This window comes from Balaenoptera musculus, chromosome 15, assembly GCF_009873245.2.
Source record: "Balaenoptera musculus isolate JJ_BM4_2016_0621 chromosome 15, mBalMus1.pri.v3, whole genome shotgun sequence".
Taxonomy (NCBI): Eukaryota; Metazoa; Chordata; class Mammalia; order Artiodactyla; family Balaenopteridae; genus Balaenoptera; species Balaenoptera musculus.
This window is the reverse complement of record NC_045799.1, coordinates 6,078,843-6,096,367: the sequence shown is the minus strand read 5'-3', so window position 1 is coordinate 6,096,367 and position 17,525 is coordinate 6,078,843. Positions and strand designations below refer to the sequence as shown.

At 49.6% G+C, this 17,525-nt stretch overlaps 1 protein-coding gene across 1 annotated transcript in view; it reads left to right on the top strand.

The window, feature by feature from the left end:
- Positions 1-9,319, top strand: part of TFAP2C (transcription factor AP-2 gamma) — a 34,070-nt gene extending 24,751 nt beyond the window's left edge. Inside the window, exon 6 of the mRNA XM_036827309.1 lies at positions 9,039-9,319. Coding sequence (XP_036683204.1) covers positions 9,039-9,319 — 281 coding nt within the window. The remainder of the gene's footprint in view (positions 1-9,038) is intronic.
- Positions 9,320-17,525: the final 8,206 nt, after the last annotated feature.

Sequence of the window (17,525 nt, the reverse complement as noted above, 5' to 3'; positions counted from 1 at the left end):
CAGTGCCCAGCAGGCACAGTGATTGGATAGCAATGCTGGGGTCAGACTGCCTGGGTTTGAGTTTCAGCTCCTCTACTTACCAGCTGTGTGCTCCTGGGCAAGTTACTTAACCTCTCTGTGCCCCGTTTCCTCATTGGGAATAACAGTAATAGTAGTCCTCGAATGAAAGGATGATTTTGAGGAGTAATGAAGGTCGCGCATGTACCTTCCACTCTGCGTGGCACGCAGTAGGCATTCATTTCCTTCATGGACCCATTCAGCACATGCTCATTCTCTGCCATGTATACACCAGGTCTTCTTCTAAATGATGCGAGTCGACAGAGAACAGATAGACAAAGATCCCTTCCCCTCCCAGAACTTCTATTCTAGCTGGGCTGCGAACAAATAAATAAACAAGTGAAATAGATAGTATGTTAGATAACGATGAATGCAATGGAGAAAAACAAAATGAAAAAGAGGAGGCCACCCTCAGTGAGGGGGTGATGTTATGACTATGATTAATCTGTAATGAGCAGGTATTCTATACGAGACAGGGAAGCAGTGAATCTGGACTCATTTCTATGTTTCAGTGAAGTGGCATGAGGTAGGGGAGTGGGAAGTGGGGGGTAACTTAAGGGAATATTTTCTCCAAATGACCTAATAAAGTTGCTTTTCCTCCAGAGATGTAAGAGGAAGCCTCAAGCTCCCACCCACTTTGGGCTGTTCCGGGAAGGTGGAAGTGATAGGTGATTCGGCACCCACCCTGGTGGACCCTAGAGTTCTGCTCTTACAGCTGGATTTGCCTCTTGGGGAGAGCGTTGGACCCCCAGAGGGTGGGTCTGGCCAAGGTCACAGCTTATGCGGAATCCTCATGATAGATGCCACTGAGACTGCGTCATTTGATGATTTCTTGTCATTCTTCTATGGACTTGGTTTAAAAATGTGCTTATTTTATGAATGCTCTCTCCTCCACTGCTTATGGGGAAGACACATTGCAGAATGAACTATCAGATCAGTAGAAAATGTTCTGCTCATCTTGGTTCCACTGGGTCTAGCATATGGGCAAAGCAGATACTGTATGCTAACTACCATTAGATGCTTAGCACTTCATTCATTCATTCATCCATTCAGTAGACTTTTGTCTGCTGTCATGTACCCAGCATTATTTAGGCAAACCCCTATGATCCAGGAGTCAACAGACAGTAAACAAGTAAATGGCCAAATACAATGAAAGTACAGCCCATCTAGAGTCCTATGAAGGAAATAGAGAATGATGGTGGACGTTGGGCAGTGTAGACCAGGTGGAGGTGCCATTTGAGTTGACACTTGAAGGATGAGAAAGAGCTGCCATGGGAGGATGTGGGAAGAGCGTCTGGCAGAGGGAACAGCATTTGCAAAAGTGCTGAGATGGGAACAAACCCTGGCATGAGTGAGAAGTTTAGGGAAAGCCAGGGTGGCTGGGCTGGTGGCACAAGGGAGCCAGTGGTGGGGACCAGGCTAGGCAATGAGCAGGGCTTCATCAGGCAGCGCCTCGCAGCCCGAGGTACGAGATTTGGAGTTAATTCTGAGAGCACTGGGTAGCTTCTGGAGGGTTATGTTTTCAGATCACTACTCTTGGGCAGAGGATGTACAGGAAGGGGGTCGGGAGATCAGGGAGGAGGCCCTTCGGTGCTTCCGTGAGAGGAGCAAGGATGGGGCTGGGGGTGCTGGGGGTGGACACAGTGGGTTGAATGGTGGCCCCCACAAAGAAATGTCTACGTCCTAATACCTGTACCTTGTGATTGTGACCTTATTTGGAAAAAGTCTTGGCAGATGTAATTAAGTTAGAGATCTCTAGATGAGATCATCCTGCTTAACCAGATGGGCTCTAAATCCAATGACATGTGTCCTTATAAGGGACAGAAGAGGAGAAGACACAGACACATGAAGAGGAGGAGGTCCTGTGGCCATGGAGACGGAGATTGGGGTGATGCAGCCACAAGCCAAGAACACCTGGATCCACCAGAAGCTGCAAGTGGCACGGAGGGATCCTCCCCTAGAGCCGTCAGAGGGAGCACAGCCCTGCCGACACCTCGATCTCAGACTTCTGGGCTCCAAAACGTCCGTTGTGTTAAGCTGCCCAGTTTATGTTAATTTCCTGAGCCGCCCCCGGAAACCAATATGGTGTGGAAATGGTAGGAGTGACAGGATAGCAGTTACATTGTCTCCAAGTACCTTCTCACAGGGGGAACATAACTTGACGGTAGAGATGCCCGGCCGATACCACTTTGACCGAGGGACCAAAGTTAACCTCGCCCGTAATGTCACCTTACCCAAGGAGGGTCCTCCGGCCCGGTGTTGCTGGAGCCACTAGAATGAGACCGAGTTCAGTTCAGAAGCCAAGCAAAGTTTTGTTCTTTGACCAAAGAATGGAGAGGACTGAACCCACGCTCTGGAGCACACGCTAGACCCGACCCAGGCCGTGGGCGGGGCTGCTTCCTGGGGATCCGGGCCGCGCGGCGGGGAGGGGGCGGGGCTTCTGCGCACGGCCCGCCGCCGGCCGGAACTGAGGGTCCTGAGCAGCGCCTCTGCGCACGGCCCGCCGCCGGCCGGAACTGAGGCTCCTGAGCAGCGCTTCTGCGCACGGCCTGCAGAGCTGAGCGGCCGGGCGCCGGCGCAGCCCTCGGGCGCAAGGAACTCTGGTCTGAAGGGCCGGGCGCTGGGCTTCTGCGTGCCGCACCGGGTGAGCCAGTGACAGCGGACGAAGCAGAAAGGAGAAAAAAAGGTTAGACTTGACTTTTATTACCCAGATTCTAGTTTTATTTCCTGGGACTTGTTAATGGGCTTTGCTGGTGACAGTGACAGACTCATGTATGGCACTGCCTCCCGGGGGGATGGGACAGGACGGGATAGGCGCCCGCCCCTTCCCGGGCGCCCGTCTGGGGCCGAGGTCAGGCCCAGGCCAGACGCCCAAAGTTCACTGTCAGTAACGGAGGTGCAGAGAGGAGTGGCCTTGAAGCTTGTGGCGCAGGGGCTGCCTTGCGTGTGTTCCGACCGAGCGCTTCCTAACTACCTTGCCAGTGTGCCACAAGTGACGAAAACAGACCCAGAGCACGACCGCCAGTTTCCAGGCTCACACAGCCAGTAGGAGGCAGAGCTGCGTGCCTCACCAAGTCAGGATTTTGCCCTAAAACCTGTGCTCCTTGGCCTAAAACCTGCGCTGGGCCCTTTGGAAGGAGGACTTCTCAAAGAGATTTTCCTTCTTGAAGCTGCATTAGGGCTGTTAGGATAGGAAGGTATTATGTGCAGCTGGGAGTGAATCCGCTAGAGATTTCTCTTCGGAAACTGGAGATGGGGCTGCAGGGGAGCATCCGATGGTTAGATGACGTAAGAAAAAATAATAGTAAATTTAAGCACTAGAGCAATAATGAAAAGGGCTCTCCTTCCAATCGTAGGATGCTTACTTGATGCCGGGAACTCTGCCACGTAGTTTTGACACATTCTCTTTGTGTTTTTAATATTTCAATCACTTTCAGCATTTAAGCTACATCCAACTCCCACCAGAAGTAATGTTTCCCCTGCGGGTGAGAAGAACACTCCAGGTCATGTGTAGCTGCTCTGTTCATATTAATAATGTCCATGAGATGCCAGCTTAGGTGTGCTAGGAATATATATACACATACACATACACATATATAAGATAGACTTTACAGATATATACATATAGTCATATATACAGTCATAAATATAGTCATATATATACAATCATATATATGACAGACATATATACGTATATATACAGTTACATATATACAGTCATATAAACAGACATATATAGTCTTATATATACAGTCATAGATGTATGACAGACTTATATATATATATATAGTGTGTATATATATACATATATCTATTTATATATTCATATATATATAATAGACTTCCTGTCTCTGAGCCATGGGCCATGTGGAGGAGGGGACGTTGCCATGGGAAGGGGAGGATGGGAGTGATCACATTGGCTTTGCTTTGGGCTCACTGTGCAAAAGGCACGGAGCTAAGCCTTTTGCACACATTTTCTTATTTAATGTCCCCCTGCCTTAAAACTTAGGAGACAGAACTCTCACCCCTGCACTAGGCTGGAAGCTCCTGGGCACAGAGGCATTTCCTGGACAGTTCACTGCCGTGCCTAGAACAGAACCCGGCATGTCATGGGCGCCCAGCACATGTCTGGAGGAATGAATTATACTGAATTAAGTATTTGTCGAATCAAGACATGTTTCCACCCCCAAGTACACACGGCCAGGAAGTGGAGGAAAGTGAGCAAGGCCTCTGGATCTGCTCAGGCTCACTGTGGAGCCTGATACCCTCTTTCCCACGTGGGGCAGGCGGGAGGGCAGCCAGGCGGAGGGGGATAGAGCCCCTCCCTCATGGCTGGGGCGGTGGTGCAGTGGGTGCGGACACGTGGGGTTATGAGGGTTTACCTTTCAGCCAGTGGCTTAGAATTCCCAGGACATGCAGAGACCTGGGCCCGGAGGAAGCGTGGGTGTCAGGAGAGGACCTTTGGCTTGGGAGGGGTCATTCTTTTGCAGAGCCTAGTCCTCGTGGAGCTGTAGGCACGGTGAGCCTCCCAGGCCCACAGATGAGTCAATACCTTTCTTCCTCTAAGGGGCTTATTCATTGGAGGGGGTGGACACCACACTGGACTATGTTTAATTTAAAAAATTTCTAGATTATAAAAAGAAATAAGTGTAGTAAAAAGTTTCCAACAGAACAAAAGGGAAATGTTTGCTGAAAAGTAAGTTTTGTTGTTCTCCCAGACCACCTTCCCTCTCCTGGGGGTGCTGTTACCTGGTAATGCTTTCCTTCCAGAAAGTCTGTGCAAATGTGTGGTATAGACCCTTTATACCCTTTATATCTTTGTACTTTACCCACTCTTGTGCACCTTATCTTTTTTCTTTCCTTAAAATAATAGCGCGTATAGCCCTCTGGCATCATTTTTCATGGCGGCATACTACTCCAGTGTGCACGTGTACCGTGATATATTGAACATTTAACCTTGGTGCTGTTCTGTTTCCTTTGCTAACACAAATTATGCTGCAGAGAACCTACCTGAATACTCATCTTTCCGAACATGTGGGAGAACATACGTATATTCTATCATATATCCATATATAATATAGAAGTAGAGGGTCTTCCTTGGTGGTGCAGTGGTTAAGAATCCGCCTGCCAATGCAGGGGACACGGGTTCAAGCCCTGGTCAGGGAAGATCCCACATGCTGCGGAGCGACAAAGCCCGTGCACCACAACTACTGAGCCTGTGCTCTAGAGCCTGCAAGCCACAACTACTGAGCCCGTGTGCCACAACTACTGAAGCCCGCGCGCCTAGAGCCCGTGCTCCGCAACAAGAGAAGCCACTGCAATGAGGAGCCCACGCACTGCAATGAAGAGTAGCCCCCGCTCTCCACAACTAGAGAAAACCCGCGCACGGCAACGAAGACCCAACGCAGCCAAAAAAAAACCAACAAATAAATAAATAAATTTATAAAAAATATATATATATAGAAGTAGAATTCCTAGAATAAAGGGTATGATTTTTGAAATCTACTGTAGTTATTACCAAATTACCCTCCTAAAACATTGTATCAATGTTTATTATCACAAATCTGATTATTTTTTCCCCATATTTATAAACACTGTGTTATCATACTTTTTATTTATTTATTTATCTATTTGTTTATTTGGCTGTGCCGGGTCTTAGTTACAGCACGCAGGATCTTTGTTGCTGCACGCAGGATCTTTGTTGCCGCGTGTGGGATCTTTAGTTGCGGCATGCGGGATCTAATTCCCTGACCAGGGATTGAACCCGGGCCTCCTGCATTGGGAGCACAGAGTCTTGGCCACTGGGCCACCAGGGAAGTCCCTCAAACTTTTTGCTATCTGTAAATCTGATAGCTAAAAATGACATTTCCTTGTTTATATTTTTTTTTTTTTATTTTATTTTATTTTATTTTATTTTGTTTATTTATTTATGGCTGTGTTGGGTCTTCGTTTCTGTGCGAGGGCTTTCTCTAATTGCGGCGAGTGGAGGCCATTCTTCATTGCGGTGCGCGGGCCTCTCACTATCGCGGCCTCTCTTGTTGCGGAGCACAGGCTCCAGATGCGCAGGCTCAGTAATTGTGGCTCACGGGCCTAGTTGCTCCGCGGCACGTGGGATCTTCCCAGACCAGGGCTCGAACCCGTGTCACCTGCATTGGCAGGCAGATTCTCAACCACTGCGCCACCAGGGAAGCCCTCCTTGTTTATATTGACATTGCTTTAATTACGTGGTTGAGCATTTTTTTTCACGTATGTGTTTTTATTTTTATGTGAACTGCCTGTTCATATCCTTTGCTCTTTTTTTTTTTTTTTTTGCCTTGTCTTCTTAACGTTGATTTGTAAGAGGTTTATATAAAAGAGATTAATGCTTTGTCTGTCATACCACTTTGGATTATACAAGTCTGGGTCGGGGTCTTAGTGTAGTGATAGACGTAAGTCCAGAATAATACGGGAACAAAGACAAGGGTCCCATGATGTTGGGTGAGTTTGTATAAGTCAGGAGAGACTTTTGGGAGGAAATGATATAGAGATGAGTCTTTTTTTTTTTTTTTTTTTTTTTGCTGCGCTGTGCAGCATGTTGGATCTTAGTTCTCTGACCAGGGATGGAACCCATGCCCCTTGCAGTGGAAGTGCGGAATCTTAACTACTGGACTGCTAGGGAAATCCTGGAGATGAGTCTTAAAGGATGTGATGAAGGAAGAAGATGTATCAGAAGAGTAGATTACATGTGCAGAATGTCATGGCAGGAAATTATGTGTGTGTTGGTGGGAGGTTGGGGGAATTATAAATAACTCCGTCTTCTGAAAGTAGAGTGCTTGGAGGGGGTTTGTGTGTCGGTGAGAGATAGTATTGGAGTTATGGAGTTGGTTCACTTTCCTGTAGGCAGCAGGAAGACATAGAAGGGGTTCTAAGCAAATGATCAGATGATCAAATTTGTGTTTTAAGAACTCTACTTGGTGTTCTGTAGCATGGATTGTAGGAGAACAAGATTAGAGAAGGAAAACCAGTTAGGAGGCTATTGTAGCAATTTGGAAGAGGAGATAGTGGGCCAGGCTAGGGCAGTGAGCATAGAAGAGGGAGACGTGGACACTCTTGAAAGCCGTTCATGTTTGGGAGGTAGGATTGGCAGAATGGGTGACTGAGTAGCTGTGGAAAATTGTGATTCATTTACAGTTCCTCTATAAGCAATGGGAGTCTAGAAGAGATGGATGTCGGTGGGGATGAGAGAAGAGGTGAGAATGGGGTGTGGTGAGTTGGGCAGAGGATGTTGTTGGATTCTATACACAGTCAGTGGACGTTCCAAAGATTGCTGACCCTCCATTAGACGTCATTTGGGGTGTCTGCCAAGCCCACACCCCCTTCTCTGAGCTTACCCTTCTCTCCACGGGTGTGGGCTCTTATTGCCCGGTGACCTTGCCTCTCCATGGCTACCTGGAGCAGTGCTTGGCTACCTGACCCAGAGGACACCAGTTGGAGCTTCTTTCCCTGAAATTTGGAATTTGAACTGGGAAAGATGCTGTGGGACCAGGGCTCACCTGACTTGTCCAGTGCGCTCTGGGGCCGTGTCTGCGCCTTGCATGACTGCAGCAGGGGAAGCGGACTCTCAGAGAGGGGGTAAAGCAGCATTCCTGGACAGAGGAGCAGGGATGTCCGGCTCAACGGGGCGGATGGAGCCCCCACGGTTGTCACCACTCCCTCCACAGAGCTCACTAACAGGGCAGCACAGGAATGAAGAGGCATTCCCAGGACAGACCAGAGAGGAGAGCGCACGAGAGACCTCAAAGTGATTGGAGGCAGGAGAGCCGGTGGACAGATGGCAACTGGCTTAGCATTCTAGAGAATTCCATGAAGTTCTAGGTCTGGGGCGGGGGGGAGAGTGAGCACATTCCTGCCAGAGAGCCCCAGGGATGGTAAAAGATGGGAGCTATCAGGGATTCCCTGGGGTGAGAAGGAAAAATGGAGGATTGGTGGACAGACTTTACAAGGAGCAGTTAGACCTGAGATCTTCTCCATCACTTAGTGCAGCTGGGCATCCGCCCCTTCCCATCCCAGGAAAAGACGAGAGGTTTCCTTTGTTTAATTTAGTTTATTTATTTATTATATTTTTGGCCGCTTTGCAGCGGCATGTGGGATTCCCCGACCAGGAATCGAACCCATGCCCCCTGCATTGGAAGGGTGGAGTCTTAACCACTGGACCACCAGGGAAGTGCCAAGAGGTTTCCTTGAAGGTTGGCACTAGAGGACCTAGACCCACAGATCCCAGCCTAACCAGGGCCGCAGGTCATGCACTGAAAACGGGGAGTTTGCAGGAATGTTTATTTATGGAGCAGTGAAGTGTTCAGTGTCTTCCCAACTCTGCTTCCAGAATCCTAGCAGCCAGGGGCTGATGTCCGGAGGGTTTTTCTCAGGTACGGTTGGTTGACAGATAAAATGCGGGTTGCCCAGTTATTGTACATTGAATTTCAGAGAAGCGACAAACACTTGTTTAGTATAAGTGTGCCTCAAATATTGCAAATTTTTATTGGTAAAATTTGGCAGTGCTGTTCAGGAGAAACTAAGAGGCCAAGAGACAAGTCCTGGAGGTATCCTCCCCAGCGAAGTGACTTGGGACCTTGGACCCCTACTGGGGTACCTGTGGGTAGATACTCTGTCCCTGCCCAGCAACATTTGAATCTCACTCTTAAATGTGAATAAATAGCCAAGATCACCTGACATTAGAGGGAAGGTTCCCAGATGAAAGACAGTGATGAACACCAACAGGAAAAGGAATTCTGAGGATGTAGGGACACTTCAGAGAGCAGAGAACTTCAGAGAAGCAGAGATAAGAGACGAGCCCCCAGGGTGACTCTTGCTGGCTTCCCAGTTTTCGGTTCCTATGGAGCCCCTGCCCTTCCCATCCCTGGCTTCTGTAGTCCTCTATCTGCCAAAGAGCCACCTGGACGCTTAACATGCTATGAATTTGTCTCCTTCCTTTCTGACCAAAGGGTTCTTCTGTCCTGAGGAAAAATCACTCCTATCCAGGATGTGCCTGCCCTGGCCCCTCATCTTGCTGACCGCAGGCAGCTTGGAGGAAGAGGTCTCCCCTGGGTTAGCAGTCGACCCAGTATCTCTGCCAAGTGACCCGGGCAGCTGCAGCCTCCCCGTGCCCCCAGGGAACCAGGGCCAAGTCCAAAGGCTCCATCTGAGGCTGGCCCAGGTCCTGGCTGCCCTCTCCGCTTGCAGGGGATGGAGCGTGTTGGCTCTGCTTCTCAAGTGGGAGCCGTGAGCCGACACTTGGTTTGTGCCCTCTCTCCTTCCCTGAACCAGGCAGAGCTTGTGCTCCTTTGCATCTTCTCTCCTCCCCTGTCCAAAAGCTCTGGGAGGGCCAAGGTCTTTTTCTTTTTTTTTTTTTTTAATAAAGACTTTATTTTTTAAATAAATTTACTTATTTTTGGCTGCGTTGGGTCTTCGTTGCTGCGTGTGGGTTTTCTCTAGTTGCGGCGGGCAGGGGCTACTGTTCGTTGCAGCGCATGGGCTTCTCATTGCGGTGGCTTCTCTTCTTGCAGAGCATGGGCTCTAGGCGCACAGGCTTCAGTAGTTGTGGCACACGGGCTTAGTTGCTCCGCGGCATGTGGGATCTGCGGGGGAAGCCCCCGAATATAACATTTTTTAAGCATCTGAACAGCAGTTGTGAACATTCGCTCAATTCAATTGCTCCACGTTTATGAAGCATTTCCTCTCTGCCTGTGGGATTTAGTCCTTTCTTTTTTGTAACTTAGCATAGATTTATTTTCTGGGTTCCAATGGCTAATATTGATCGTTTCATTAATAGATAAAAAAGAATGAGGTCATATTGGTAACACAGACATTTGAAATATGGGTTTGAAGATCAGGTGATCAGCAAATCATCATAAAGTTGATGTTGTTTGTCATCAACACCAGGGCATTTTAAAATTTAATCAATTAATTAATTAATTAATTTTTGGCTGTGTTGGGTCTTCGTTGCTGCTTGGGGGCTTTCTCTAGTTGCGGCGAGTGGGGGCTACTCTTCGTTGAGGTGCGCAGGCTTCTCATTGCGGTGGCTTCTCGTTGCGGAGCACGGGCTCTCGGCGAGTAGGCTTCAGTAGTTGTGGCTCGTGGGCTCTAGAGCGCAGGCTCAGTAGTTGTGGCGCATGGGTTTAGTTGCTCCGCGTCATGTGGGATCTTCCCGGACCAGGGCTGGAACCTGTGTCCCCTGCATTGGCAGGCAGATTCTTAACCACTGTGCCACCAGGGAAGTCCCTCTGCATTTGTTTTCATGGTGAGAACAAGAGAGGAAATCTGATTCACACAGTGAGTGACAGGGTTTTTTTTTTGTTGCGGTTGTTTCATTTTGTTTGTTTGTTTATTTTTAGCTTGCTTTCCAACAGTAGTTCTCAACCTTGGCTCACCTAGGGCAGGGGTTGGCAAACTACAAAACCCAGCTGTAGCCTGCTTTTGTAAATAAAGTTTTATTGGAACACAGCTTCAGCACGCTGCCTGTGCAGAGCTGAGTAGCTGCAGTAGAGGCAGTATTTGGCCCTGTATAGAGAAAGTTTGCTGACCGTTGACCTGAGGAACATAAACCCCAGTGTCCCTCTCCCCAGAGACTGACTTAATTGCCCTGGGTCAGGGTTGGGTGGGGTAGCCTGAGCACTGGGAGTCTTAAAAGTGCCTTAGAAGAACCTCCTGTGCAGTCAACACTGGGGAGAAGATGAGGCCCGAGCGATGCGGCAGGGGCAGCCTATGTCGAGGGCGCAGAAGAGGATTCCAGGCAGAGGGACGAGTACGAGTGAGGACCCAGCCAGGGAGACCGCATGGGGGTTAACGGCACCCAGGCGGCTGGGGCGTGGTGAGCTCAGGGAGGTTCAAGAGGAAGCTGGCCGGGGGTGCGGGGTGGCGGGTGGGGAAGGGAGGGCTGGGGTGGAGCCCTGTGTGGGCCCCAGGCTTGGGATTGAGCTGGTGAGTCCAAATTCCAGGAAGACTAACGGCTCTTCTGCCAAAGTGTCAGGCTGCCCCGCACTCCAGGACACCCCGTTGCTTCCTCTAGCAACCGGGCTGTTCCCACCCCTGGCGGGGGACGCAGGAGCGGGCCACTTGCCAGAATGCTGCAGGTGAGGCATCAGGCCCCGGTGGGCATCAGGCCCAGGCAACGGAATGGCAGGTGGGGAGATCTGGAGCCCATCAGCCTCAGCTTCAGGTCCCAGCCCTGCACTCACTACCTGCCTTCGGTTGGGTCCTTGGGAAACAAACTTTAAACCAGAGATTTGTGTGCGGGACATTTAATGGGGTGTGTTCTCAGGAGCCACACCTGTGCGGGAGAGTGGGTAGCTTAGCTGGGCAGAGGGGGGCGGGCGTCTCAGCCCATCCCCTGGGGGAGCTCTTGAGCGGGGTGGGCCTTTCACAGAGGTCCCCAGGCAAGGCAAAGACTGTATCCACCAGTCGGTCACTGGATGCAAACTGCTGTCCAGGGAGGGGCCGCGGGCTTGGGTGAAGCAGGTCTCTGAGGCCGAGGGCAGTTACCAGGGAGGAGCTCTCTGTGAGCTGTCAGTGCCCCCGCCCCCACTCCCAGTCTTGATCTCAGAGGGTGAGTCTGAAACCGTAGCATCTACTGCAGCTACTGTGTGACATCAAGCACGCTGCCTAACCTCTCTGAGCTTCCGCTGTACAAAATGGAGCCGATGGGCTGTTGGGAGGACTGGAGATACTGTATCCAAAGCCCCTGGCCCCAGTCCTGCGCTCTCAGAGGTGCCGGGAAATGTTTGTATAGTTGAAAGGATGGGTGAATGTGTTGCTTTGTTATCTGAATGAGCCCTAAAACTCCCTTTCTGGGGGAAAGACCCTGGGGACATAAGCCGGGAGACAGTGGTCTGTCCCACCACTAACTGGTGGTGTGACCACAGGCTGCTGCTCAGTTAAACTCTCTGGACCTTAAGTTTTTATCTTGCAAATGGAGATACTAACAGGCATAAGCTTTCCTTGGAGTGCTGCGGAGGGAATAGAGGCCAGGAGGTGGGGAAGTGAAAGCTCTGAAAGGAAAGAGAGGCATCAGTCTCCACTGGGGGTGGGTGTGGCCACAGGTGGCTGTGCGGGAAGGGTCCTGGGTGAGCTGGAGCCCTTGTCTGGCTTTGGGTGCAACCTCGCACCCACATATGCACACATGTGGGCGTGTACATGTATGTATTTCCTTAACATGCGTTTGCATGGACACACACTCCCCATATGGGCAGGGGCAGCTGTGTGTGAATGCATGCACATGTACGTGCTTGCACATGCACCCTGCACACCATGCATCCCTGAGTGTTTGCATCCCCTCACATGCTCACATCAGAGCAAGAAGAGATTAGGAGTGGAGTCCTCTGAGGGCCTCGCTCTGCTCTCAGCTGATGACCCCATTTTGAGGGCAGAGGAACAGTGTTGCCAAGAAGCAGCTCAGATGGGGGCCATGTGCGTGAGGTCAGGCAGGCAAGGCCATCTGTCTGACCCTGTCCCAGGTGCCAGGCTGGGCCAGGCCACATGCTGGGCTGAAGAGTCCAAGCCAATGTTAATGGGCTCCTCTGGGACTAGGGCTGGTCTGCTAAGAGAATGACTGCCAGCAAACCCAGCTTTTCATTTAGTGATTTGTCCCAGAAAACTCCAAAATGCACCCGAGTTAATGGTGTTGAGCGCTGATCAGTGGCATTGAGGGTGATTTCTATCTTCATCCTTTGTTTTCTCTCATTTTTCTATGGTCAGTATGCATTAGCTTGAATAGTAATCGGGATCATAAATGCAATTGGTTGAAGACATTTGTTGATGATGTTTGTCCAACATCCCTTGCCCCGAGGCCCTCACATGCCCTCCTGTGTTCCTTGTGGCTTGGGTGGAGCTGACAATCATGGAAGCTTGGACCCAAGGCTATGGGGTGGGCATGAGGGCCAGGCCTGGAGAATCAGAGCTCCCCATTTCCAAGTCCCCAGGGATTGTAACATGACCCACGCCGGGCCAATCAGAAGCCTTCCTTGTCATTTTATACACAGACATGGGGGAGATCAGCTCTCCCTTGCCTCTGGGATGTTAGAGCTGTCTCTGGCCATGCTCCCTCTTCTTCCACCACGTGGACGAAACCCCTGTGCAGTGGGCGAGGCTCAGACCTAGAGAAGCTAGCCATAGAAAAGGAATTCCTTTGATTGTAAGACATACAATTCATTATTCTATGTACAACTAAGAAAAACAGACTGCCAGTTAAGCTACGACATGCCTTTGGCTATAAGTCACATTCTGATTTCAGAGATATTAATGTGTGAAAAGATGTGTACTGAAGAATCAATGAAATGTGGATGGATGAATGGATGAAGAGAGAGATACAGCAAGAGGGTGTAAGTAAGAGAGAGTCCATGTGAGAGCAAGTGTGTGTGTGTGTGTGGGTGTGTGTGGGTGTGTGTGTGTGTGCGGGGAGGGATTCCTGAAAGCATCTTTGAGCACCTGGATTTAGCCATTCCTAAAGCTGACATTGCTTTTATTTATTTATTAAAAATATTTATTTATTTATTTATTTACTTGACCACGCCGGGTCTTAGTTGAGGCACGTGGGATCTTCTTTGCCGCATGCGGGATCTTCACTGCCGCATGCGGGGTCTAGTTCCCTGACCAGGGATCAAACCCAGGCCCCCTGCATCGGCAGTGCGGAATCTTAGCCACCAGACCACCAGGGAAGTCCCGACACTGCTTTTATACGGGCCAATAAATTTCCACTGTTTCTTAGACACACATGAGTCAGGTTTCTGTGACTCACAGTGGAAGGAGACTGGCCTGATTCTTTTACTTCTGATCCCTTTTATTGCCCAGATGCAGGTAATAGAAAAGGTTTTTCTTCTCTGTCATCTCCTCGTGGCTGAAGACCTGTAGTCTACTTCACCGTAAAGACCCGTAGTGGCTGCTATGGGCTGAGCCTGACCCAGCACGCAGCAGATACCTGTGGAAGAGGTAGGATCACTGTTGAAACTCCTTGGTTGCAAGTATCAGAAACCTTAGTTCAAAGTAGCTTTGGCAAAAAGTGCAACTTATTGGCTTGGGTATGTGAAAAGTCCGAGAGTACACAAGCTGACCTAGGGGCTCACATGACTTTTTCAGGTGTGGTCTTGACCTTTCTGTTGGCTTCACTCTCAGACTGGCTATCCTTGTGAGGGGACCCCTGGTCAGATGAAGACCTTCCAAGTTAGCAGTCTCAGTGGAAAGAGATTTTCTTCCTCTACAAAATTCTGAGTGCCTAGGATTGAGCATCAGTGGGCGACTGGGCAGGTGCCTGGGGAACCAGTCCCTAGGGATTCCCTGGACCGGACTGGAACATGCTGTTTGGCCACATGAGATCATGTGACCTGGACTGGGCGGGGCGTCGCGTCAACTGCGGAAGATAATTTGGACTGAAAGTGATGGAGAGGTGGCTTCCCAAATGAAAATGGGTGCTGTTACCAGAAAAAAGAGGATGGGGTCCCCAACAATTCTACCCCTTTCTTCTGGGTTAACACTACCCCAGGGAAGGCCCCCAAATCCTGGCAACCTGGTTGTCGGGATCTGACCTCTCCCAGAGAAGCTCTTCCTGCAGGGTGCCATCCAGGGGCCTCCCAGCATTTGGTAGGTGCTGGGCCCGCCTTTCCTTCTGCAGAAATACAACAAAGGAGGCCAGGAAGGGGCATCCCTTGGGGGGCTGGAAGCCGGCCTGCTGCAAGGAACCAGGAGCTCTTTCTGGGGGCCATTACATGATTTCCCTCTTCTGTGCCTACAAAAAATGTGGTCTTAATACAGCATGTTTAACAACACAGGCAGGATTAAAGGGCAGCCCTAATTGACCAAGGGGTGGGTTTCCACCTGTTTACTCTCCAGAATAATTCCATGCGGCAGGCATGATTAGTTGTGTCCTTCTCATGTAATTTGCGGGGGAGAAGCATGATGTCTGAACAGTTTGTGGCTGGGAGGCGTGATGCTTCACAGGAACCAGCCCCTTAGGTCCACAGAAAGGATGGAGCAAGTATCTCTGAGCTGCGGCTGGACCAGATGGAATCCTGTTCCCGCGCAGGTCAGGCGGGAGCAGCTGCCTGTCTGAAGAAGCAGCATAGGGTTCCAGAGCCCAAGTCCACCACTTTCCGGCTGCGTGATCTTAGGTGAATGAATTTCCCTCCCTGGCACTCACTTTATTCATCTGTAAAATGGGGCTCTCGTGGGATTGAGCGCGGTGATGCTCATAAAGTGCTTGGCGTGGTGTCTAGCAAACAGTAGGTGTTCGATGAAGAGGGAGCTGCTGTGCTTGCTGCTGTTGTTGTTATTATTAGACTGTTCCCTTCTCCACACTGCTGCCGGAGGAAGTTTCCAGAATGCAACTCTGGTCACATGATCCTCCACTCTCTGCTTGTAACCCCCAAAGGTCTTTTTCTCTTAGAGCTGGGTTTCTCAACCTCAGCACTATTGACGTTTTGGGCCTGATAATTCTCTCTTGTAGGGCATCCTGGGCACTGTAGGATGTTTACCAAGCTGGCCTCTACCCACTAGATACCAGTAGCACTCTGCCCACCCCCGTCAAGATGGGACAACCAAAAATGTTGGCAGACATCGCCAAATGGTCCCTAGAATGGTCGCCCTTCCTCCACACTACCCTCTTCCCAGTTGAGAACCACTGCCTTAAATCAAACCCAGAGCATTGTCACGGCCTCCCAGGCCAGTGCGGTCCAGTGGCCTGGCTCTCACAGACCCCTTGGGTTTCGCCCAGCCCTGGGGTTCCCCTTGTTCTCCCTGCTTCAGCCGCTCTGGTCTCTCTGCCACAGAGACTTTGGATCTGCTGTTCCTCTGGGAAGGGCCTATTCCAGACTCCCATCCCTCTTTGCCCCTAACTCATCCTTCAGACCTCAGCTCGGTTGCAACTGTCTCAAGAAATTCTGATTTGCCCAAATGGGTCGAATCCCCTTAAATCTCGGTTTTCACTGTAGCATCTCCTTTTGCAGCACTTGTCACGGTTGTAGTCTTACGTTTGTGTGTGTGATTCTTTCCTTAAAATGCAACTTTACAAAGGAGCATAAATTCCCTGCAAGCGGGGAATGAGTCTTGTGTGTCCCAGTGGTTAGCACCAGGTAGAGTGTTGCTGAATGTTTGTTGGATGAATGAATGAATTGTGAGCAGTTTCATCCCACAGGCTGGTGCCTGGCCATCTCCCAGCCAATGCCCTGGATCTCCTTGCAGAGAAAGATAAGTTCCCTGTGTTGGATGGAGCCTGGGGGAATGACAAACAATGTTTTTATCTTGTTTTGTTTTTACGCTTTTTATTGGGATATAACACACATAAAAAATAAAATGCACTGATCTTAAGTATACAGCTTGATGAATTTTTTAATTCTTTTTTTTTTTCAATTTTTTTTTTTAATTCCATTTTTTGGCCAAGCCGCGCGGCATGCAGGATCTTAGTTCCCTGACCAGGGATCAAACCCACACCCCCCTGCATTGGAAGTGCAGAGTCTTAACCGCTGGATCTCCAGGGAAGTCCCACGGCTTGCTGAATTTTTACAAAGATAATCCTTTGTGTAGCCAACACCCAGATCAAGACATAGAACATTGCCAGCACCCCCAGAAGGCTCCTTCCTCTCCCTCCTACTCAACACCCCACCCAAAGGTGACCACTGATCTCATCTCTGTCATCATAGATGAACTTCGCTGGCTGTGGATGTTGTATTAGTCTGACTTCTCCAGAGAAACAGAACCAATAGGACACTTAAATATATATAGAAAGATTTATTTTAGGGCAATAGCTTGTGCAGTTATGGAGGGTGGCTGGCAGGCTGGAGACCAGCGAAGAGCCGATGTTGTAGTTCACGTGTGAAGGTCGTCTGTTGGCAGAGTTCCTTCTCACTCTGCGAGGTCTTCGGGCCTTCAACTGATGAGGTTAGCCCCGCCAACTTAGAGAAGGCAATCTGCTTTACTCAAAATCCATCGATGTTAATATCATCACTGTCACAGAAACATCCAGAATAATGTTTGGTCCCATATCTGGGCACCGTGGCTCACCTAAGTTGACACGTAAAATTAACTGTCACAGACACCATAGAAATGTCCTCTTTTGTGTCTGGCTTCTTTTGTCCAGCATTGTTACGTCCACGTTCATCCATGTGGTTTGGTAGCAGTAGTTCATTCTTCTTTGCTGTGTAATACTGCACTGTATTGATATACTACTGTTCATTTTTACTGTTGATGGACATTTGGGTTGCTTCCAGTTTGGGGCTATTACGAATAAAACTGCCGTTAATATATTTGTATTTACTGTTTGGTGGACATAAACGCTCATTTCTGGAATTGTGGGGTTGCTGGGTTACAGGGTATATGTTCTACTTAATGGATACTGACAGACAGATTGCCACAGTGGATACATCAGTTTACCTTCCCACCAGGAGGGTATGAGCGTTCTAGTTCCTTCACATCCTCCCGTGCGCCGCACGTTGTCTGTCTTTTCGATT